At 49.8% G+C, this 25,290-nt stretch overlaps 1 protein-coding gene across 1 annotated transcript in view; it reads right to left on the bottom strand.

Moving 5' to 3' along the window:
• Nucleotides 1-404: 404 nt before the first annotated feature.
• Nucleotides 405-25,290, bottom strand: part of LOC105917378 (ephrin type-A receptor 7) — a gene marked incomplete in the record, with an annotated part of 134,397 nt that continues 109,511 nt past the window's right edge. Inside the window, 13 exon segments of the mRNA XM_036128769.1 lie at nucleotides 405-1,542; nucleotides 1,618-1,782; nucleotides 1,858-2,048; nucleotides 2,921-3,073; nucleotides 3,368-3,454; nucleotides 3,707-3,823; nucleotides 3,928-3,989; nucleotides 5,166-5,351; nucleotides 7,235-7,360; nucleotides 8,832-8,887; nucleotides 12,850-12,958; nucleotides 19,129-19,390; nucleotides 20,794-20,918. Of these exon segments, the coding sequence (XP_035984662.1) occupies nucleotides 1,428-1,542; nucleotides 1,618-1,782; nucleotides 1,858-2,048; nucleotides 2,921-3,073; nucleotides 3,368-3,454; nucleotides 3,707-3,823; nucleotides 3,928-3,989; nucleotides 5,166-5,351; nucleotides 7,235-7,360; nucleotides 8,832-8,887; nucleotides 12,850-12,958; nucleotides 19,129-19,390; nucleotides 20,794-20,918 (1,754 nt within the window).

Raw genomic sequence — 25,290 nt, 5'->3', positions numbered from 1 at the left:
GTTCTCAGAACCGGGTCTGGGCTCCTTTTGCATGGATTCCTGCATCAGCCTGTGGTTCTGGTTTCTTTGTCAGTCTGGGTCGCCTACTGACCCAGACTGAGACCATAGAGGCTCAGGAAACCTCTGAGTTAATTATTATTAATTAATCCATCCATCTTCTTCCGCTTATCCGGGGGGGTGGGTGGGTGGGGGGGGTCTGGTGGGGGGGGTCGGGTGGCGGGTTAGCAGCTTCAGTAGGGAGGCCCAGACGTCCCTCTCTCCAGCCACTTGGGCCAGCTCCTCAGGAGGAATCCCAAGGCGTTCCCAGCAGAGAGACATAGTCCCTCCAGCGTGTCCTGGTTCTTCCCCTGGGCCTCCTCCCGGTGGGACGTGCCCAGAACACCTCACCAGGGAGGCGTCCAGGAGGCATCCTGACCATCCTATTAATTAATTATTATAGTTAATTAGTTAATTAGCTGATGTTCCCTTTTCACAATATTCAGAGTTTTCATTCTCTGTGAACCAGAATCATCAAATTACAGGAGATCAGACTTGAATTGTTTCCATCTGTTTAATAAATCTATAAATGAGCTTCACTCTCTGAAATGAGGGACAGAAAGGATTTCATTTTCACGACATTCTAAAGTTTTTGAGATGTGCCCGTAGACGTTGACATCGGGGGGATTCTGTGACCCAGAAGACATCCAGCACAAGGAAAACCAGGAGAAGCACCGAGGAGGAAAAGAAAAGCCAACAACAGAGCAGTTCCACCAGCTGGTCTGATTGGCCAGAAACATCAGGAGAACGTGGCCACCCGCTGAGGCTCCGCCCACAGAAACATCAGGAGAACGTGGCCACCCGCTGAGGCTCCGCCCACAGAAACATCAGGAGAACGTGGCCACCTGCTGAGGCTCCGCCCACAGAAACATCAGGAGAACGTGGCCACCTGCTGAGGCTCCGCCCACAGAAACATCAGGAGAACGTGGCCACCTGCTGAGGCTCCGCCCACAGAAACATCAGGAGAACGTGGCCACCCGCTGAGGCTCCGCCCACAGAAACATCAGGAGAACGTGGCCACCCGCTGAGGCTCCGCCCACAGAAACATCTGGAGAACGTGGCCACCTGCTGAGGCTCCGCCCACACTTGCAGCTGGGGCATCCTCCCAGTCATTCATTGGGTCGCACCGGCACTGGATGGCAGCAGCCTCGTCTCCCAGCAGGTCAAAGGGAAGGAGCTGCAGGGCCAGCGGCTCCAGATTCACAAAAAGTCCCGTGACTCCCCCCCCCCCCTGGAGTCTCACCACGCATCTCCTCTGTTAACGGGAAGAAGGGCTGAAGGGATGGAGTGGATCATCTGCTCGCCTTTCCTCCGGTGGACGAGCTCCTTCGGCGGCTCCGCCTGCACACCTGGAGGTGCGCTGCTGCAGCCCGGCTGGGCGAGTCCGGCGCTCAGACCTGCACCCCCCGCCCGTGCATCTGGATCACCTGCGCCCTGAGCGTCTGGATGGCGGCCAGGATCAGCTTCTGGTGATCCAGAGAGGTGATGCCGAGGCTCAGGACGTCCCTGCACACACACACAAACATTCAGAAGCTGCTCGCCACAGCGCTTGGCGGAGCCGCAGCTGGCGGAACCACTCACTGGACGGTCATCCGGGCCACAGATTCCAGGTAGCAGTACCCGGCGGCGGTGAAGTTGTCCTTGTATCGGCCCATGTCCACGGCGTCCAGCCACTCTCCCACTGAGCTGAAGGACGGGAAGCTGGGCAGCGGCCGCTCAGCCAGGGTGATGGACGAGCTCAGGGTTCTGGAGGAGCAGAAGAGTTAGAGCTTTGACACCAGCCCCCCAGGTCAGATAACTGAGGCGGCGCTGGGTGCGTACCTGCGGGCCAGCGTAGATGAGCCCATGCCATCCGGAGACCGGATGCTCTTACTGAGCGCCGAGTGGATCTGGCTGAAACTGGGCCTCTCGGTGCGCTCCTTCTGCCAGCAGTCCAGCATCAGCTGGTGGAGATGTGGAGGACAGCTGACCGGAGCTGGTAGCCTGAAGCCGTCCTCGATGGCCTTAATCACCTGCAGACAGGAACACAGACAGGAACACACATTAACACAGTCACACAATGAGACGTGCCGACACGTCAGCAGCATTTATGCCTCTGGGCAGCACTATTCTCCCAGACTGTAGAGGGCAGCGTTGAGCTCCTACACCAAGCGTAGCTACGCTACACAGAGACACAGTTTCCAGCATTTTAAAGCTTCTTTCTTTCCTCCTGCAGTGACGCTGATTCTGTCCATGAATTGTTAACTTGTTGATGTTTTCGGGCCGAATCCTAAAGACGTCTATATCTACGAACCTCAGCCAGAAGGAGCGTGTGACTGGTCAGTGGCACTGAGGCCAGAACCTCTAATCAGCAGAACCCCGTCCATCAGCAGCATTATTTTGTGACCACCCCCCCCCCCCCTTCTAAAGAGCAGTCATAAAAAGCCTCTCAGCATTTGACATTTTCCATTTAATCAGAGGCGCTGGGTAAAGGCCACGTCGGATCTCAGGTGGACGGGCCCAGCAGAACTCCTGTTCTGGTTTAATGTCTCCATTTAGACTGGATTAATATCCTGCCGCTCTACAAGCGTCACCTCTAACCTCTCAATTGGAAAGTTTGATCATTTGATGGCGCCGGAGAGCAAACTTCATGGAACTCATGCATATTAAACCCGGGCGTTCAGGAATGGTACCGGGGAACAATCTGCATCTGTCAGCAGAGTGAGCGGACTGCTACAGAGGGAAATGGACCAGAAAAGTTCTGGAACATGTTTCACTGTGCAGGAAAAGCTGCAGACGGATCTGCAGCGCTGACAAAGAGGAGGCAGGCGGTGGACATTACGGGTTCCTGGGTCGGGTCCAGAGAACCTCTGGGGGTTCTGGCTGAAAGGAAAGAGGAACTCACATCCTGCGTGCCCATGTCCCAGTAGGGTCTCTCTCCGTAGGACATGACCTCCCACATGACGATGCCGAAGCTCCAGACGTCGGAGGCTGAAGAGAAGCGGTGGTACTGGATGGCCTCCGGCGCGGTCCACAGAACCACGCTCTTCCCTCCGTGCTGCAGGGAAACCAGTCAGAGTGATGCATTAATGCTAACAGCCGTTAGCCGCTTCCTTGTTGTAACCCCTGCTGTGCATGAGCAGGACGTACTTCTGTTAATACGGTAAATCAACACTAAAAGCTTCATTTACTAACAAACTGAGCAAAAACAAAGCATAAAACACCAGAATAACAACTAATAGGCAGCAGGACCCAATAATCTTTGGATGCAACCAGAATGAGCTGCTGACGCATAAATGATAAAAGTTAAATAACGCGCTGTGCACCTTTAAACCCAGACAACATCTCTTACCAGCGTGGTGTAGATGGCCTCTATCTTGTCCTCCTGAAGGGGTCTGAAGCCGGACACCTTGCAGGTCAGGTTGGAGTTCACCAGAACCTGGGATGAGCAGAACAAACTGATGAGGATGAGACGGGGATCTCCACAGGACATTTCTACAGAGAGGCACATATGTGTGCTTCATCTCCTCTGAAGTGGATCTTTGTGTACTTAACGTCTGGACCCGGCTGCAACCCAAGTCAGAAACTGACCCAAAAAGCCGCCTGGGGCTCTGGGCCTCCTCTAAAACCTGAAGCTGCGTTGAGGTGGCAGACGTCTGGAGGATCAGGAGGCGTTCTCATGGGGCCTCACCTTGTGGGCTGCCAGCCGTTTGTGCACGAAGCCCATCTCAGTGAGGTACTTCATCCCTGAAGCCACCCCGGTCAGCATGTCCATCAGCTGCATGGAGCTCAGCTGGCCTTCGTGTTTCTGAGGAGAGCACAGAAGGATGTCAGATCTGCTTCCTAGTGACTGCAGGGAGTCGTGCTGCCCTCACGCTGCCGCTCTAAAACTAGAGAGGAAGAGAGCGGTACCCTGAGGAAGGAGTCCAGGGCTCCGTTGGCCATGCTCTCCTCTACGATCATCATGGTGTTTCCTGCAGACACACAAAGAACAAGTGGAGATCAGTCGGTAGAGCTGGGTCAGAACCAAGGGAGTCCAGTTGGTTCTGCAGGATTGAGCTGAAACAGGTTTCCACCCAGGCCTGCAGAGGTGATCCGGGTTTAAACAGAACCTGTTATTAAACAGAACTGGGACGGGTTGCAACTGGGTCTGTGATTCAGAACCTTTTCAGGTGTTCCAGCCCTGCTTATCAGTGGTTCTCTGAGTGTTCTCCACTGTTGGACCGCTTCAGAACCGAACTGCCCCACAGTTCTGCAGATGTTCTGACCCGGTCCTCAGATCCTGAACATTTTCCAGCCTCTAACATCAGGTGTACAGCCTTTGGCCCGATGACAGGTGGTCATAATGTTATGCCTGTAACCAGATCTGTTTTGGTTGCCATGACAGCGATGACATCCTCCTCCTCATCTTCATCCTCCTCATCATGAAGCTGCAAAGATGATTTTCTGTTACTTTCCTGTGTTGTTGCTTTAAATTATGATGATGTTGCTTTTACCACTGATTGTTTTTACCTGTCCCTGTAATGTGTTATTATTATTATTATTATTATTATTATTATTATTATTATTATTATTATTATTATTATTATTATTAAGATGGCTAGCAGAAAGAGGAGAGGGTCTCTGGCTCCCTACGCTGTCAGCCATTCCGGCTCTGCTTCTCTGTGAAGCTGGAGCACTGAAGGCATGTGTCGGCGTGAACAGACCAGCCCCGCGTCACGCTGCCGGGTTTCCTCAGACGCAGTGGGCACAATAAGACCTTGGTCCCCCGGGGGGAGGTATGGGAGGTATGGGGGGGGGAAGGTGCTCACTGAGGGGCCCTGTTAGGGAAGCTGCCGCTCCTTCCTGGCTCCGTGTTTCAGCTGTTGGGCGGACAACGCAGAGATTGGAGCGCTTTGTTTCCATGTGCTGATGGGGGGGGGGGGGGGGGGGGGGTTGTGGAAGCCTCACATCATGTAGGTGTGGGCGAGGAGAAGAGGCAGCAGGTGGGGGGAGATGGGGGAGGGATGGGAGAGCATCTCAGCCCCTGCTGAGTCCAAGCAGCGATTCCTGCATCCTGCACACCTGCTGCCACCCGCTGAGCCCAGAAGCATCTGCTTCAGCTCTCCATCAGCAGCCAGACCCATCAACCCCCCCCCCCCCCCACTCACCGGTGGTGATGACGCCTTCCAGCCGGAGGATGTTTGCGTGGTCGAACTGTCCCAGGATGCCGGCCTCGCTCAGGAAGGCGCGGCGCTGCTTGTCGGAGCAGCCGGCCCGCAGCGTCTTGATGGCCACCGGCAGCTCTCTCTTGCTGGGCAGCTTCAGGCAGCCGCGGCACACCTCCCCGAAGTCACCTGCAGAGGGAGACACACAGCAGAGGTCAGCAAACAGCAGGGCAGGAGGAGGACATGGGGACGATTTTAGACCGTGGGCCTGACTCCGGCCTGGTCTGAGGACCGTTCCTCCTCTAAACCTCCCAGAAGCTCTCCTCACGTCTGCTGGGTGATGATCTCCTCCCTGAGGTCCATCCTACGGACCAACCAGCTTTTTACTGCCTCTTCTCATTCACGCTGAGCGTGGGTGTCTGCAGTCTGGATTTGACTCTATTCATCTGACCTGCTTGACCTGAGACTAAACGCTGTTAAAACGAAGGAGAACGTTCCACGCGTTCCTCCTTCCATAGAAACAATGACAGGTTCACCAGCAGACAACGTGGCACGAAAACTGACAACGAGCCTTAAAATCCAGTGCTGTAAATGTTGTAAAGAAGCTGAAGATGTCACGAGGAACAGATCTTTGTTTGCCTTCAGTGCAGGAAGCATCCAATGACCTTCCTGCCTCTGATAGATCCTGTGATCCCTGTGAGTGGATGCATGCAGGCTGTCCATCAGGGAGCATCCAACTGTCCATCATGGAGCATCCAGGCTGTCCATCATGGAGCATCCAACTGTCCATCATGGAGCATCCAGGCTGTCCATCAGGGAGCATCCAGCCTGTCCATCAGGGAGCATCCAGGCTGTCCATCATGGAGCATCCAGCCTGTCCATCAGGGAGCATCCAGGCTGTCCATCAGGGAGCATCCAGGCTGTCCATCATGGAGCATCCAGGCTGTCCATCAGGGAGCATCCAGCCTGTCCATCAGGGAGCATCCAGCCTGTCCATCAGGGAGCATCCAGGCTGTCCATCATGGAGCATCCAGCCTGTCCATCAGGGAGCATCCAGGCTGTCCATCATGGAGCATCCAGGCTGTCCATCATGGAGCATCCAGGCTGTCCATCATGGAGCATCCAGCCTGTCCATCAGGGATCATCCAGGCTGTCCATCAGGGAGCATCCAGGCTGTCCATCATGGAGCATCCAGGCTGTCCATCAGGGAGCATCGTGGCTGTCCATCATGGAGCGTCCAGGCTGTCCATCAGGGAGCATCCAGGCTGTCCATCATGGAGCATCCAGGTTGTCCATCAGGGAGCATCGTGGCTGTCCATCATGGAGCGTCCAGGCTGTCCATCATGGAGCATCCAGGCTGTCCATCAGGGAGCATCCAGGTTGTCCATCATGGAGCGTCCAGGCTGTCCATCAGGGAGCATCCAGGCTGTCCATCAGGGAGCATCCAGGCTGTCCATCAGGGAGCATCCAGGCTGTCCATCAGGGAGCATCCAGGCTGTCCATCATGGAGCATCCAGGTTGTCCATCAGGGAGCATCGTGGCTGTCCATCATGGAGCGTCCAGGCTGTCCATCATGGAGCATCCAGGCTGTCCATCAGGGAGCATCCAGGCTGTCCATCAGGGAGCATCCAGGCTCATAGCAGCCTCTACATCTCTGACTAATCATTTATATTCTCAGGTCAACTGGCCGTCATTATCGACCCGGAGTCTCATTCTTTGGTAGATTTTCACCCAGACAGTCCCTGGACTGTTGCTGCCGTCCGTTTAGTCCAGCCACAGACACTCTCTGGACTTCCTCTCCTGATCCTCTAGCCTAGTCAGAAAGAAAGCCTTTCCTGCTCTGCTCCATAAACACGGACCTCTCTACAGCAGGAAACTGTCCACAGAAATCTTCTTATGCAACCTGCTCTTGTTTTTAACTTCGATTTTATTTCTGTTTCATTGAGCGGGATGTTTTAATCTCTAGTATTGTTACTGTGTTTGTAGCATGGTCTTGTTTTTGTAGTTTTATCTTTATTAAGCAGGTCAGACTGAGAACACCTGTATGAAGGTTATGTGAATGAACTCAGCACCTGTGTGCATGATTCTCTCTATCTTGATGCTCTGGTTGTCCAGCTCCTTGGCGAAGGCGTGCACGGCCTGCAGCAGGTCCTCGCAGGTCTCTGGGTCGATGTAGGTTCTCCGTGTGGGGATCTTAACTGGAAGCACAGAGAGATGGTCAGTGTGGGTGAAACAGAACATGATCAGAAGAACGTCTGTGAATAAAGCAGCTGCAGATAACAGGCAGCAGACAGACAGCATTAGACGTAAAGCCAGGCGGAGCCGTTTGTTAGCAGGAACACAAAGGATCCCTGACGTCCGCCTCGCTGCATCATCACAACAACGATGTCGACAAAGACCGCTCTGATTGGTCAGCACCGAGCTCTTTGATCCTCCAATCAGTCCCACAGTTATTCTGCTCTTCCTGACCAGAACCAGGCTTGCTGCCTTTCATTTGCCTCCTCATTCCTCTGAGAGAGACAATCTAATCTCCCACACAGAGTCCCAGGGTCGGTGTGAAGGAGGGACGCAGACCAAGCTCAGAGCTGCAGCTTCGTTTCCCCCTGAGCTGGAGCAGAAATCAGACCGTTTGCTCCTCGCCAGTCTGACCGCCAGTCTGACCGCCAGCTGCCCGACGGCAGATCTGAGGGCGCTTTCTCCCAGTCTGCCTCATGATGAGGAAGATGAGGGTGCAAATACTTTCTCCCAGTCTGCCTCATGATGAGGAAGATGAGGGTGCAAATACTTTCTCCCAGTCTGCCTCATGATGAGGAAGATGAGGGTGCAAATACTTTCTCCCAGTCTGCCTCATGATGAGGAAGATGAGGGTGCAAATACTTTCTCCCAGTCTGCCTCATGATGAGGAAGATGAGGGTGCAAATACTTTCTCCCAGTCTGCCTCATGATGAGGAAGATGAGGGTGCAAATACTTTCTCCCAGTCTGCCTCATGATGAGGAAGATGAGGGTGCAAATACTTTCTCCCAGTCTGCTTAATGATGAGGAAGATGAGGGTGCAAATACTTTCCTGAAGGTGAAACATCTGGAATGACCTGCAGGCTGCTACACACTGCTGGTCAGCTGGCTGAAAGAGGCGCTCTAGGGTTCTGCTCATGTCTGAGGTCCATGTTCCTGATAAACAATGGTTCTGCTGCAGGTTACAGCCTGACCCAGTTCTACAGGTTTACAGCTGGATCTGTGCAAAGTTCTTGGTTCTGTGTCAACAGACCCGGGTTCCTCCCTTAAGTTTCTGAACCTTTTCATTCCCGAAAGATTAGAGAGGTCCAAATGAACGGTTCTGGTCAGAAAGACCTTCAGAGAACCCGGAGAACTGTTCAGACCAACAGACGGAGCGATCAGAACCAGGCTGAAGCCCAGAACCGGGCTGCTTTGCTGGTGGACAGCGAGAGGAGAGCCGAGCATGCTGGGAGATTAAAGCCGCTCCCTGGGGACCTGCTGCCAGCGGAGCGACCCGGTTCTGAAACCCCTCTAATGGGTTCTGCAGCTTCCTGTCCTCCATCTGCCGTCTGTTAAAGTTCTCCTGGTCCTGATTTCAAACAGTGGGTCAGAACCAGAACTGGTCCAGTAAAGCCGGTGCTGTGGTGCCGCTGTGGATGAGTGCGGGGACTTACACTGGAAGTAAAGTTCCTCGTCTCCCTCCTGAGAAGCTTTGCTGTAGCCGCATTGTCTGCAACGATAAAGACAAAAGGCTGATTATCCTGCAGAACCAGAGATCGGGTCAGAACCCCAGTCGGGTCCTTCGTGGATCAGAACACTGAGCTGTTCAGATGAGCAGCAGTTCAGTTCAGGCTGCTGCTTAAACATCCTCCATGCCTCCAGAACCGCTGATGCAGCGGTTCTGGAGGCAGCTCACTCCCTCCGGAACCGCTGCAGCGACTTCTTCTTCTCTCCTAGAAGAGAGAAGAACCAGAAGAGACTGGATCACAGAGACTGGAGAAGATCCAGTTCCATCTGAAGAAGCCTTTTGGTCCGGGACTAAGAGGCAGAACACAGGAAGTGTTTAAGGAAGAGGACGAACCGTTCCACCTTAAACAGGTTCTGGTCTGCATCCTGGACCGGTCCACTGTGCAGAACCCAGCAGAACCTGCCACAGCTCCTCAGCTGAGGAACAGCTTCAGTCATTTCTCTTTAGAACTTTACAGCCTGAATCCTTTTCTCTGTGAAATCAATCATTTAGCCGCTTTTTTCTACATCAATTCCTCTTAAATACAGAAAATATCAGATGAATAAAAGATTTTTAGAGCAGCTGAAACAAACTAAACTAGATGAATTTAATTATAAGATCACAAATCCGGGGAACAGAACAAGCAACAGAAGCTTCTTTAAATTTATTTTAGGAAAATGATTGTTGCTCAGGATGGACGTGAAACATTTTATTCAGGCATCTGTGGGCCAGCTGCCTGCTCTACCCTCCATGTTCATGTGCTCCTCTTCCTCCTCCTCCTCCTCCTCCTCCTCTTCCTCGGAGCTCTTTATTCCTCCCTACCGTTGTCTCTCCATCTTTCATTTCCTGCCTCCCGTCTCTTTTCCCTCCATAACCAAAATGATAATAAGGCCAACTCTGGACCACTTCTATTTACAGAACCTTCCACAGTTATTTCCCTCTAACCCCCTGATAAAAGCTCAGCTACAAAGCCTGGAAATAAATTCATCTCTTAGTGCAGCAGAATAATCTCACCGTGAAAAATGTAATAAAATCCAACCTTTAACTGGAGAACATTTATTCAGGGAACATTAAAAACAAATCAGTGGCCCATTTTCACCCTAGATTACTCAGAAGTTGAGCAAAGTTTCCAGAAACTTCCTGGGATCTACAGACACCCTGAGCCTGGCCACCAACAGATATCTGCTTTTTAAAGCCAGGATGGATTCTTCCACATGTGGTTCTGAATCGGACCGCTATCTTCTTAATGGACTCGAGTTGGAAGAACCAAGGCGGGAAGCTATGGTACTGCTCAGCGGCTGGACCTGATTAATATACGGGCCGAACTCCTTCAGTTCCCGCTACGGGAACCAGCGCCATGTTGTAATGCCGACAACGACAGACCAACTTGTGGTCTCCTGTGGGAGCTGTGCTGCTCGGCCTGCCAGAACCCCACAGCTTCTGTTCAGCACCAGCCACCCATCAAACAGCTTCTGCTGGACGGAAAACTCGGTTTCTTCCACGTTTCCTGGAACACAGCTAGCTCTACGTGATGACATCGCTCCTTTACGGTGAGTTTGGAGCAGCAAACAGCGCCCCCTAGAGCCACAATATGTAAACGACCAGGCAAAAGAAGACCTGTGGTGTGAACATCGCTCTCTGTGGAAATGAACTTCATTTATTCAGGTACCACAGACTCACTTCTATCCATAAACCCCTGTTATTATCTTCAGCTGTAACTTTCTACATGTTGTATTAATTAATCCTGTTGTTATCTTCAGATGTCACTTTCTACATGTCGTATTAATTAATCCTGTATATTCTTCAGTGATGGTATCAAGGTGTTGGTTGTTCCTGTAATTCTTTATCAGCTGGTTCTGCTGTTCTTTATATCTCTCTCTGCAGGTGTAGAAGCAGACTCAGAGGATGTTATATCACTCTCTACCTTTCCTCTCCTCTTTCTCTGTCACCTTTTCTCCCATTTAGCATTTTGTCTCTTTCTCTCCTTTTTTCCTCTTTTACCTGTTTCTGTGTCCATTGAACATGAAATATTTCCAGCATAAATTCTAATAAAGCTTCTAGCATGTATAAATCAAGCAGAGCTCTATGGCAGTGAGGCTCCACTGGTGAAAGTAAAATCTGTTTAAGAAATCTTTTGGCATGAAGACAACACTTCTTAACGCTACACTGACAGACAGGACTCACTCACACTAAAAGGAAATTAAATTTATTGGCAGTAAATGGTAGCAGTGATGTCAGCAGTGATGTCAGCAGTGATGTCAGCAGTGATGTCAGCTTTTCACTGCATGGTTTGTGTGGTTGCTGCTAGAATCAAGGCTCTACCTGCTTTAACTTGTTTTAGTCGTTCTACAGATGTTAAAACTGACTGACTAAAAGAATCCATCTGACCACAGCGTCACTGCTGGCTGGAAACCTGGACCGGATCAAACCAGACCGGACCAAACCGGACCGGGCCGCTTTCATCACAGAACCTCAACTTTAACATCCTGCAGCTTCCCTTCAGCTCCTCAAACCCCACAGATCCTGAACTCTCTCTCTCACACACACACACACACACACACACACACACACACACACACACACACACACACACACACACACACACACACACACAGATGCGGCCAGTGAACAGGAAAACAATTCCTTCCTGCAGGGACCTGCAGCAGGACGCTGATCCTGCGGGTCGATCCACTCAGTCAGGCACCGCTGCGCTGGTCGGGTTTCTTCTGTGTGTCGTTTCTCATCAACTTGGTCCAGCGTTAGGATGGTGAGCACAAAGCAGCCGCTCCAACATGGATCCTGAAGGTCTGCTGCTCCAGGCGACATGAATGCTCCTCACAGGGAGAAATCTGTGATGAAGCGGATGATGATGTTCTGACGAGCTTCTTGAGGAGCATGAGTCCAAACGCTGGACCCTGAGCTGTCAGTGTGGACCTGCTCATGTTCCAGCTGGGAACATGGAGAGAAAGGAGCGTTCCTGTCCTGTTCTCACATACAACTACAGCAAACTGGAAACATGTGCAGCAAAGGATGCTGGAGGACAACCTTCCTCCTCCTGGTTCCTCCATCAGAGCTTCGACAGAAGATGCCACCTGATGGCTGCGGTCTGGATTCAGCTGAGACCTCTCTGCTTCAGAAGGTCTGTGGGTTCTGGAGAACCACATGGAGCTCTGGGTGACACCAGCAGCAGGTTCTGACCAAAATATCAGTGAGGCTGGAGGAGCTGCTGGTGTGCTGCAGCTCAGCAGAACCAAGCCATGGATCTCCACCGTGGGATGGTGAACGTTGTTACTGTTTACATGTTCCTGAGTCTGAGTCCAGCTCAGATGTTACTGCACCTATGGAGATGTTCTGGTTCTGCTTTCCAGACCAAGCTGTGGTACTAAATGCTCCCGTCCTCCAGGAGCATCCTGGAAGAACTGGGTCGCTGCAGCTGAAACGGACTTTTTATTGGCTCTAAAGTTTCAATCTAATTATTTTGATGCAATGAGGGTTAGCCTAAAGCCCATAAAGCCGGCGCGTTCTTTTAAAGGACAGAACCGAAGCCTCCAGGCTGCAGCACCGACTCTGGGCTGGTGGTTCTGATGGTTCTGTTCCCCCTGTGCAATGTGCTGGCCAATCACAGGAGCTCCTTCCCTCCTGATGCATTACACAACCCAGAGAACCCAGAGGAACCCCTTCCCACCCGTGGTCCTGTAGAACCTCCTTTCCCCACAGCAGAACCAGAACTGCCTTCCAGTTCTGGTTCTGGAGCGTCTCATTTTTCTCTTATTTCTAATAAATTCTGACAAGAGGCTCGTTTGGACCCAGGTTCTGTGATTCTGGACGGCTGGATGAACGGAACCAGCTGCTTGTCTCTCTCTCTGCTCTGATAGGTCAGCAGGATCCTGATGGCACTGCCCTGCGTTCTGATTGGCTCAGTGAGGTTCTGGGTACCTGGTGGAGGGTGGGAACAGTTAGCATACCTTCTCCAGATGAGCAGTCCCACTCCCATGGAGAGCACCATGATGAGGGCAGCCACAGACACGATGACGATGATCACCACTGGGTTCTGTTCGCTGGACGCCAGGGCCACTAGAACCAACAGAACCAGTCAGAACCACATAAACCGGAATCACACACGTCATCCTCCAGCTTTGTTTTCGCCACCAAACAAATAGAAATGATCAGGAACAGATAAAATGAATCCATGTCTAAAAGGAGGAGTTTGGTCAAAGTTTTCACTTTTTAGTCGCATTTTTAGCCGCAGCGTAAAAAACGTTCCAACAGATGGAAGAAGGCGACCCAACCTTCTCTGTGAGAACAGAGAGCTGCAGGAGGGCTCATCTGTCAGAGGCTACGACTAAAGCGGCGGCTGGAATAGCCTAACAACCAGCAAGAGGCTGCTCAGTCAGCTACTCCATCAGCCCCCCCACAGCATGGCTCCATACGAATACCCTTAATAACAGCTCCTAACTCCTATTCCTAGTTCCTATCTCCTACCTCCTGACCTTTCCTGGGTCAGCAGAACTCCATCAGGGAGGAAAAGAGCTTCAGCTGCTGAGCTGATTCCAGACTTTAACTCTGACGTCATTAGAGACGGAAACATGGAGGATGGAGTCAGAATCATGGAGGATGGAGTCAGAGACATGGAGGATGGAGTCAGAAACACGGAGGATGGAGTCAGAAACATGGAGGATGGAGTCAGAAACACGGAGGATGGAGTCAGAATCATGGAGGATGGAGTCAGAAACATGGAGGATGGAGTCAGAGACATGGAGGATGGAGTCAGAGACATGGAGGATGGAGTCAGAGACATGGAGGATGGAGTCAGAAACACGGAGGATGGAGTCAGAGACGTGGAGGATGGAGTCAGAGACATGGAGGATGGAGTCAGAGACGTGGAGGATGGAGTCAGAAACATGGAGGATGGAGTCAGAGACATGGAGGATGGAGTCAGAGACATGGAGGATGGAGTCAGAAACACGGAGGATGGAGTCAGAGACGTGGAGGATGGAGTCAGAGACATGGAGGATGGAGTCAGAGACATGGAGGATGGAGTCAGAGACGTGGAGGATGGAGTCAGAGACGTGGAGGATGGAGTCAGAAACATGGAGGATGGAGTCAGAATCATGGAGGATGGAGTCAGAGAAATGGAGGATGGAGTCAGAGACGTGGAGGATGGAGTCAGAGACATGGAGGATGGAGTCAGAAACACGGAGGATGGAGTCAGAGACACGGAGGATGGAGTCAGAAACATGGAGGATGGAGTCAGAGACATGGAGGATGGAGTCAGAAACACGGAGGATGGAGTCAGAGACATGGAGGATGGAGTCAGAAACGTGGAGGATGGAGTCAGAAACATGGAGGATGGAGTCAGAAACATGGAGGATGGAGTCAGAAACATGGAGGATGGAGTCAGAGACATGGAGGATGGAGTCAGAAACACGGAGGATGGAGTCAGAGACGTGGAGGATGGAGTCAGAAACGTGGAGGATGGAGTCAGAAACATGGAGGATGGAGTCAGAAACATGGAGGATGGAGTCAGAGACGTGGAGGATGGAGTCAGAGACATGGAGGATGGAGTCAGAGACATGGAGGATGGAGTCAGAAATGTGGAGGATGGAGTCAGAGACATGGAGGATGGAGTCAGAAACACGGAGGATGGAGTCAGAGACGTGGAGGATGGAGTCAGAGACATGGAGGATGGAGTCAGAGACATGGAGGATGGAGTCAGAGACGTGGAGGATGGAGTCAGAGACGTGGAGGATGGAGTCAGAAACATGGAGGATGGAGTCAGAGACATGGAGGATGGAGTCAGAGACATGGAGGATGGAGTCAGAGACATGGAGGATGGAGTCAGAAACACGGAGGATGGAGTCAGAGACGTGGAGGATGGAGTCAGAGACATGGAGGATGGAGTCAGAGACGTGGAGGATGGAGTCAGAAACATGGAGGATGGAGTCAGAGACATGGAGGATGGAGTCAGAGACATGGAGGATGGAGTCAGAGACATGGAGGATGGAGTCAGAAACACGGAGGATGGAGTCAGAGACGTGGAGGATGGAGTCAGAGACATGGAGGATGGAGTCAGAGACATGGAGGATGGAGTCAGAGACATGGAGGATGGAGTCAGAAACATGGAGGATGGAGTCAGAGACATGGAGGATGGAGTCAGAGACGTGGAGGATGGAGTCAGAAACATGGAGGATGGAGTCAGAGACATGGAGGAGGGAGTCAGAAACATGGAGGATGGAGTCAGAGACACGGAGGATGGAGTCAGAATCATGGAGGATGGAGTCAGAAACATGGAGGATGGAGTCAGAATCATGGAGGATGGAGTCAGAATCATGGAGGATGGAGTCAGAGAAATGGAGGATGGAGTCAGAAACATGGAGGATGGAGTCAGAGAAATGGAGGATGGAGTCAGAAACATGGAGGATGGAGTCAGAGAAATGGAGGATGGAGTCAGAGACATGGAGGATGGAGTCAGAGACATGGAGGATGGAGTCAGAGACATGGAGGATGGAGTCAGAGACGTGGAGGATGGAGTCAGAGACATGGAGGATGGAGTCAGAGACATGGAGGATGGAGTCAGAGACACGGAGGATGGAGTCAGAATCATGGAGGATGGAGTCAGAAACATGGAGGATGGAGTCAGAATCATGGAGGATGGAGTCAGAGAAATGGAGGATGGAGTCAGAAACATGGAGGATGGAGTCAGAGAAATGGAGGATGGAGTCAGAAACATGGAGGATGGAGTCAGAGAAATGGAGGATGGAGTCAGAGACATGGAGGATGGAGTCAGAGACATGGAGGATGGAGTCAGACACATGGAGGATGGAGTCAGAAACACGGAGGATGGAGTCAGAATCATGGAGGATGGAGTCAGAAACATGGAGGATGGAGTCAGAATCATGGAGGATGGAGTCAGAGAAATGGAGGATGGAGTCAGAAACATGGAGGATGGAGTCAGAGAAATGGAGGATGGAGTCAGAAACATGGAGGATGGAGTCAGAAACATGGAGGATGGAGTCAGAAACATGGAGGATGGAGTCAGAGACATGGAGGATGGAGTCAGAGACATGGAGGATGGAGTCAGAGACATGGAGGATGGAGTCAGAGAAATGGAGGATGGAGTCAGAGACACGGAGGATGGAGTCAGAAACATGGAGGATGGAGTCAGAGACATGGAGGATGGAGTCAGAGACATGGAGGATGGAGTCAGAAACACGGAGGATGGAGTCAGAATCATGGAGGATGGAGTCAGAAACATGGAGGATGGAGTCAGAATCATGGAGGATGGAGTCAGAGAAATGGAGGATGGAGTCAGAAACATGGAGGATGGAGTCAGAGAAATGGAGGATGGAGTCAGAAACATGGAGGATGGAGTCAGACACATGGAGGATGGAGTCAGAAACATGGAGGATGGAGTCAGAAACATGGAGGATGGAGTCAGAAACATGGAGGATGGAGTCAGAGACATGGAGGATGGAGTCAGAGACATGGAGGATGGAGTCAGAGACATGGAGGATGGAGTCAGAGAAATGGAGGATGGAGTCAGAGACACGGAGGATGGAGTCAGAAACATGGAGGATGGAGTCAGAGACATGGAGGATGGAGTCAGAGACATGGAGGATGGAGTCAGAAACACGGAGGATGGAGTCAGAATCATGGAGGATGGAGTCAGAAACATGGAGGATGGAGTCAGAATCATGGAGGATGGAGTCAGAGAAATGGAGGATGGAGTCAGAAACATGGAGGATGGAGTCAGAGAAATGGAGGATGGAGTCAGAAACATGGAGGATGGAGTCAGACACATGGAGGATGGAGTCAGAAACATGGAGGATGGAGTCAGAAACATGGAGGATGGAGTCAGAAACATGGAGGATGGAGTCAGAGACATGGAGGATGGAGTCAGAAACATGGAGGATGGAGTCAGAAACATGGAGGATGGAGTCAGAGAAATGGAGGATGGAGTCAGAAACATGGAGGATGGAGTCAGAAACACGGAGGATGGAGTCAGAATCATGGAGGATGGAGTCAGAAACACGGAGGATGGAGTCAGAATCATGGAGGATGGAGTCAGAAACATGGAGGATGGAGTCAGAATCATGGATGATGGAGTCAGAGAAATGGAGGATGGAGTCAGAGACATGGAGGATGGAGTCAGAGACATGGAGGATGGAGTCAGAGACATGGAGGATGGAGTCAGAGACATGGAGGATGGAGTCAGAGACATGGAGGATGGAGTCAGAGACACGGAGGATGGAGTCAGAGACGTGGAGGATGGAGTCAGAAACATGGAGGATGGAGTCAGAGACATGGAGGATGGAGTCAGAGACATGGAGGATGGAGTCAGAGACATGGAGGATGGAGTCAGAGACATGGAGGATGGAGTCAGAGACATGGAGGATGGAGTCAGAGACACGGAGGATGGAGTCAGAAACATGGAGTCAGAAACATGGAGGATGGAGTCAGAGACATGGAGTCAGAGACACGGAGGATGGAGTCAGAAACATGGAGGATGGAGTCAGAGAAATGGAGGATGGAGTCAGAGACACGGAGGATGGAGTCAGAAACATGGAGGATGGAGTCAGAGACATGGAGGATGGAGTCAGAAACATGGAGGATGGAGTCAGAGACATGGAGGATGGAGTCAGAGACATGGAGGATGGAGTCAGAAACACGGAGGATGGAGTCAGAATCATGGAGGATGGAGTCAGAGACATGGAGGATGGAGTCAGAAACATGGAGGATGGAGTCAGAGACATGGAGGATGGAGTCAGAGACATGGAGGATGGAGTCAGAAACACGGAGGATGGAGTCAGAATCATGGAGGATGGAGTCAGAGACATGGAGGATGGAGTCAGAAACATGGAGGATGGAGTCAGATCCTACAGTCTTCTGGACATGAACCACAGAGAGACTCTCTCTGCTCTACGGATGTTTTAGTTGGTTTCTGTGAGGAGGCTGATACGTCATGTCATGCAGGATTGTGGGAAACCTTCAGGGCTCCGGCTCCTTTCCTGCCTCCTTCCTCACTGACTGCTCTATTCAGACTCTGATCACGGAGATGCTGATGGACTTCTGCTGAAGTTCTGACTCTATCAGGGTGTTCAGATGGAGCCTTTCTCCTCGATACTCTTTAACAGGAAGCCATTATGCTGCCTTTGTAGAAGTGAGCTCTCTTCCTCGTGCTACGCTGCCCCTAGTGGTGGTGTAGGCACGTGTTCAGCTGCTTCTCATTTATTTGTTCCCTTTTATTATTAGATAACTGTTAACGGTTTAACTAGTGTCACTATACTATTCTTAAGTCAGAAATACAGAAAACATCCAGAGGTTCAAGTGGTTAAATAAGTCCTTTAAACTGGCACACAGTAAATCCTGCTATAAAAACATTAAAGGGCAAATATATTTCAGAGGCAGAACCTTGCATTTAAACCAACGAATAAATAATGTTATCATCAAAGTGGATGATCACTTTAATATTTAATGTTTTACCACAAAAGAGCCTTTTATAAGTCTCACATATGGATGATGACGCTGTTGCTACAGAGATCATCAGCGCAGGAAATGTGGATAAACTGCAGATCTCTCCTGACGTTCTCTGCTGGAGAGACTTTTAGCCCAGGACTATAAAACAACCCGAGCTTTGGATTGGAAGACGGACCGATTGGACCGATGGAGGCAGAACCGGGAGTTCTGACGCCTGTCGGCATCAGAGTAACAATGCTGGTCAGAATTGGTCAGACTGGGATCTCCACATGGAGCTTTTAGAGCCGTCCACAGGGTGCCAGGTGGTTAGGTTTCCAAGCTGTCAGTAGCCAATCAGTCTGCATCAATGCTGCCATCATGAGGAGGAAATGACAGCAGCCCAGACCCTGATCCAGTTAGGGTTAGGACCGGTGCTGACAACGGGCTGGGTGCTCAAACGGTACCGACCCGTCTATCACAGTCCCGGTTCTGAGGGCTGGTCGTAAAAAGGAAGCTTTTCTTTCTTTCTGCGGTTCTAATTTTAATTTCAGGATTTCAGTCCTGATGAGGGAGTTTGAATTGGACCCTGCTCTGTTAGAGCTCAGTTCTAACATTTATTTTACCACACGTGTAAAAAATAAAGCGTGATATCCCTGAAGGAACGTCAAGCAGAGTCAGAACCACAGACAATGATGAAGACCTCATAGACCTTCTGAGGCCCAGAAGGTGCCATCATCAAACCTCCTCCTTCAGAAGACAACATGAGGAGCAACAAGCTGAGGACTCACACTCGCCCAGAGTCTGCAGCTCCAGGGGGGCGCTGTACGCCCCGTAGTCGATGGGAGGGGGGGAGGAGGAGGACGATGATGAAGAGGAGGACGCAGAAGTAGAAGAGGTTGATGAGAGAGCAGAGGAAGACAAGGATGAGGAAGGAGCTGGGGTTAAGAAGGGGCGGATGAGGAAGACGTAGGTGGTGCCGGGCTTCAGGTTGTTGACGCTGATCCTGGTGGCTGCCGTCTTCACGGTGGAGTAACTCTGGTCCCTTTGTTCCTGCAGACACAGAGAGAAACGTTCAGAAAGCTGCTCAGATCTGCACCAACTTCTTCCTCCATCAGAGACTCGTCTGGTGGAGCAGTTTGGGACAACGAAGTCGAATCAGACAGAAATCCGTCAGTCAGTGGTCTGCAGGAGGACTCAGACCTTTCAGGAATGATCCAGACTCAACACAAAGTGGATCTTCTCTCTGGAGACTCGGTGCTGAAGCAGGAAGTAAAACTTCATGTTAAAGATTCTCCAGTGAAAAAGACGTCATGCTTCTCTGTGAAGAACAGCTAGAAGATCTCCAGATGTTCTTCAGCAGAACATCTGGAGATCTTCATCTGCTGATCCACCAGGAGCTGCAGCAGACATGTTCAGCAACCTGAGCTACTCCAGGTGAGAGGCTGCAGGTTCCTTTACAGGTTTGATCAGATGAAGAGTTTCTTCTTCATCTGATCAAAGGGAAACTTTCACTGGGATCTTCTCATGAGCCTGAAGTCAAGATGAACGCTGCAGATCCCATCAGCTGCCAAACGTCCTGCTGCCTGATGAGGAACGTTTTATTATTTATTAAACCTTTATTTAATCATGAAAGACACCATTTACTTTAACTCATTTTGAAGGGAGACCTGGAAAAACTAAAAGAAGAAGGATCAAAATCTTTGGACACCCCAGATGTGACCTTCTCCTCATCTTCTGGATCTTCTGGATCTTCTGGATCTTCTGGAACAGGTTCTCTTGTCTGAAGAATGCGGCGGAATTCTTCCCTCTGATTGGCTGACAAGTTTCCTAAAGTCTGACTCTGATTGGCTGTCGGGTGTCATGGCAGCTCTGGGTTTTGGCAAAAGAACCAGAACCGGCAGGAAGTTGGGTCAGAAGCTGTTGTGGTGAATATTTTGGTTTTAATTGGAAGCATTTCTCTAATTTATTCTGACTGAAGAGCCTTGATTACATGGAGGTAATAATTATAATGATAATCCTAATAATCCTAATAAATGCTCATGTGAAAAGGCCAGAATGGCCTCTCTTGTGTAAATGTGATGGCAGACTTTATTCTGAGGCTGTTTTATGGACGTTATCAAAGTTTCCTGCAGCGTTTGGCTGTGCTGCGTCAGCGAGGAGGACAATGATCGTCTTCAGCAGTTAAACTGGACCAAACCTGCTTATATTTAGACATCAAACATATTCCTCTTTTTCATCAGATGTGAAAAATGATTTTAAATACATCTGGATATTTATTTTATTTAGAAGTCTGTTTGTTAAAATGCAGCCATTATTTCATGGCGGTGTATGAAATAATGGCTGCCTCCTTTCATTACAGTTAAAATGTTTAATAATAAACTGGATCTGAAGAGTTTGATGGTATTTCACAGAAAGTTCTGGTCCGGACCAGAAAGGTTCTGCAGCTCTTTTACCTTCTCGTAGTACTTGACTTCATACTCGGTGCGGCTGCTGTTCGGGTACGAGGGCTCTCTCCACACCAGGGTGATGCTCTTCTCCTCGATCTTCTCCGCTCGCAGCTCACTGATCAGAGACGGAGCTGCAGAGGAAGAGGAGGAAGTTTATTGGATCATGAAACCAGAACCATGTGAGAGGAAAGGTTGCAGCAGAAACGGGGGTGGAGGTGAGAGGAACCAAGATGAGCCCTGAGGACCCAGTCTACATGTTCTTCTACTCCAGAGTTCACAGAGAACACCTCTGAAGTTCCTCTGACTCAAACGGTCTCCTTGATCCCATCAGACAACAACAAGCAGATGAATTGTGTGAACAAAGCGCTCCTAATTAAATGTCCTGTGTAACGACTCCACTCACTGAGCAAACAATCTCATTACTGACAGAAAACCAGCGCTTTGATTCTGAGTCAACAGGCTGCACATATTACTGCAATGCCGGCACCGCCCCGTCAGCCTAACCGCTAATTAAACCGTCTAATTAGCTCTGAAACGAGCTGTCAGGGACAAAACAGCAACGTTATGGGCTGGAGTCGCTCTTGTAGTCAGAGGGAGATCTACCACCAACACCATCAGGACAACCTGGAGCTCCATCTTTAGTTCTGCCTCCAGAGGACGCAAAAAGCATCTCCACCTGTCAGTTTCATCCTTCTCTCCTGAACTTTGGTTTCCTTCCAAACATTTTGCTTCTATGTGGAGCAGAACATCATGAAACCATCAAGGAGTCTGGACCATCATCCAGCACCAGCTGGTGGAACCGCACGGAGCAGAGATTGTTCTGAAGAACCTTCCTCCAGCTCTACAATCCAGAGTTACCTTCACCGGAGAGAAGAAGCATGATGTTCTCTTCAGAGGAGGTCCAGCTTCTCTGGGTTCAGAGGCTTCAGCGATGGACCATCATGGACCTGATGGACCACCATGGACCTGATGGACCACCGTGGAGTAGATGGATCAGATGTTTGGTGGAAATGGACTAATTTGGATGTTTAATTGTGTAGCAGGGAGTTCCTGACCTCTGAAACCTGCATTTATATAAAACTGCTATGAAATCAATATTATTTCAGCCTTTTTTCATAAATAATTTGAAGAGTTAAGAAGATGAAACCCTGAAAGATTTACAGGATTTTAACCTTTTAAACGGCAGATTTCAGCATCGAGTAGTGAGACCATAAAGACGTCAAACTTCACCAGTTTCCTGCTGGAGGAAATGTTCCAAACACTGAATAATATGAGTGAGTCCACTCATAACCCCCCCCCCCCCCCCCATTAATGTGACAGAAATCAGACAATCACTGCTGAGCTGTTGAACTCTAAGTAGACTCTGCATAACTCAGGCACAGAACTGAACTTACGGCCATTTCACATCATTATTTTGCAACTTTATAATCCATTTAAATTTAAAAAGTACACAACTGAACGTTTACTGCATTTTTGCACCATTATTATTTTGCACAGCCAACATTGAACTTTTCAAATTAATGCCTTTTTTGCACCATTATTTTTGCACTATAAACATGGTTGAACATTTTTCTCAACACCTTTTTAAAAACTGTTTTTCTCCTGCAGTGTTACATTCTTCTCACTGCTGCACTTTATATTGGAATGCTATTTTACTTCAACTACAACCTCGTTACACTGTTGTAAGCTGAATGCAACGAAATTTCGTTTTGTACAAGAAACGACAATAAAGTTTGTCTAAGTCTAAAATGAGTCATTTCAGAGGATTTTCTTCTAAACGATGTCATTAACTACTGTTTGAAATCCCGACGCTATCGTCTGGAGGACGTTTCTGAACAGAATCAGATCAACATCTTGACCGGTCCACCTCTCTGAGGTTAATGCCAGCTGCTACAGCACCAAGGGGCTGGATGGACCCGCTGTAAGAATGTGGGTCAAACAGAACCAAGGGAGGCAGCAGTTAGAACCTGGCTGGTACCAGAGCATCGGGGGACATTTTGCCTCCATGGCCCCCGGACAGAAAGGGCTCCTCTTAATGCTGAGTTCAGGTTCCTCAGGGAAATAACAGCTTTGCTTCAGTCCAAAGTTCAGCCACTTGTGTTCCTCTCCTGAATGAGCTCGACCCGAATGGTTCCGACTAATATCTGGGTTTTTATTGGTTTAAATTCATGTTCAGGTCGCGGCGTGATGCTAGAGGAGGAGAGCGTCTGTGACAGAAGCCCAGGATCGACCAGCATCAGCACCTCCCCATCAGCCCCCAGCTGCTCTCAGGGGGGCCGGTCCCTGAGGGCCTGCTGGAGCCTCGCCTCCATCACATCCATCTTGTCAGGAGGAGGCTTCACTGCTCCGCTCCCCCCCCACCCCCCCACCCGGATATTAGCGCCTGCAGCAGAGTGTGAAGGAGGAGGAGGAGGAGGAGGGAAGGAGTGTAAGAGTGATTGAGAGGAGTCTGGCTGTCAGGTGTTTTCTTCCTCAGATGGTGAAGAGGAGTCAGCGATGAAGATCTCTGGAGGTTCTGCTCCAGCCTGGAGGTAATCCAGAGGTGCAACAAATCACTTCACTGACAGCAGAAGAGTGGGAGATTCCAGCTCTGCAGCCTCAGTCGACGAGTTGAACATCTTCACAGAGACATTTGGCCCAAGATAAAAAGTTTAAAAGATGCTTCATTTCAAGACATTTCCACACAAAGATCTAAAAGAAGAATCTCAGAAGTTCCTCAGAATCTGAATGGGTTCTGAAAGGTTTAACTCAATTCACTTTGATGTATATAGTGCTCACCTGGTTCCTCTTCCAGGTGAGTAAACAGCACTTGCTCTGCAGGTTCAGACCAGATGAAGTCTTCAGGCAGAGGAAGCTGCATCTTTTAACCATGAGCTCCATGTAAATATTTCATGGCAGCATGTTTGACGCCGAGGGAAGAATCACGGAGATCAAGGAGAACATCAGGAGATGGTTTCTACTGAGCATGCCCTCCATCCATACCTTTCAGAGCAAAACACCCTGAAAGGCTGCTAGAAGCAGGATGCTCACACGCCACACCTGACCGCCCATGAATCAGCAGCAAGGCTATGAGGAAATGTCCCGTCAATAATCTACCGGATCAGAACAACGGTTCCGTCAAGCTTTCAAGTAACGATATCAGAAACAACGAGAGAGAGAAAAACCGTAAACCTCTGCGCTCTCATTCATATTTTGATGAGGAAAAAACAAGAAGTTTTTCTAAATTTGTTTCATTAAGTAACATGGAATATGAAAAGCTTTCCTTTTCAATTTCTCATTTTCCTGTTAAATAAACAAGGAGAAAACGGAGCGTAGAAATCCATTTTTTTCCTATTTGGGTCTATATTGGGTCCGAGGGCAAAATCTCGGCTGGCGCTGCAGTGAAGAACATTTGATGGCAGCTGGGAAGGTTGTTGTAGTCACACAAAGTTCTGAATCGGTAAAAAACGTTGAAATATCATGAAATATCAGTGAGAAGGTTCTGGACTAGGCACCAGTTGTTCTGCCTAGACAGGAAACAGGCAGGGAACCGACAGGAAACAAGAAGGGACCGACAGGAAACAGGCAGGGAATGAACAGGAAACAGGCAGGGAATGAACAGGAAACAGGCAGGGAACCGACAGGAAACAGGGAGGGAACCGACAGGAAACAGGCAGGGAACCGACAGGAAACAGGCAGGGAATTGACAGGAAACAGGGAGGGAACCGACAGGAAAAAGGCAGGGAACCGACAGGAAACAGGGAGGGAACCGACAGGAAAAAGGCAGGGAACCGACAGGAAACAGGGAGGGAACCGACAGGAAAAAGGCAGGGAATTGACAGGAAACACGCAGGGAATCGACAGGAAAAAGGCAGGGAACCGACAGGAAACACACAGGGAATCGACAGGAAAAAGGCAGGGAACCGACAGGAAACAGGAAAGGAATGAACAGGAAACAGGCAGGGAATTGACAGGTAACAGGTAGGGAACCGACAGGAAACAGGGAGGGAACCGACAGGAAAAAGGCAGGGAACCGACAGGAAAAAGGCAGGGAACCAACAGGAAACAGGCAGGGAATTGACAGGAAACAACAATCAAATATACAACCTTTCAAAATCATAAACTCTTTTACTCAAAACAATAAAATGTGTATTTATAATTTAAAGGAAAACTGGTAATTGAAAGCATGGATGGAAACAAGCTCTTAAGTCAATTAAAACTGGTCTTCAAGGTGTTTTAATTAAGTCAACAAGACAAATTAAAGACAAATCCATTAAAGCTTCATCACTCTCTGACTGTATGCCTCAGTTATAATAACAGTAAGATGAATGTGGAGAAACAGAACCTACTGTTCCAGGGACGCATTAACATGACCTGACAAAGCAATTACAGAAGTGAATCCAAATAAAAGATAAAAGTCTGAGGCCACTCCAGCATTCCTGGTTAATAAAAGGTGAAATGTCTGAGAGCAGGACGATGTCTCCTGGTTTGTATGACACTCTGAGCAGCAGCTGATGCCATCAC

Source organism: Fundulus heteroclitus, unplaced genomic scaffold (assembly GCF_011125445.2).
Source record: "Fundulus heteroclitus isolate FHET01 unplaced genomic scaffold, MU-UCD_Fhet_4.1 scaffold_118, whole genome shotgun sequence".
In the NCBI taxonomy this organism is placed as follows: domain Eukaryota; kingdom Metazoa; phylum Chordata; class Actinopteri; order Cyprinodontiformes; family Fundulidae; genus Fundulus; species Fundulus heteroclitus.
Note: the sequence above shows the minus strand (reverse complement) of the source record. Positions and strands in the feature narration are given on the sequence as shown.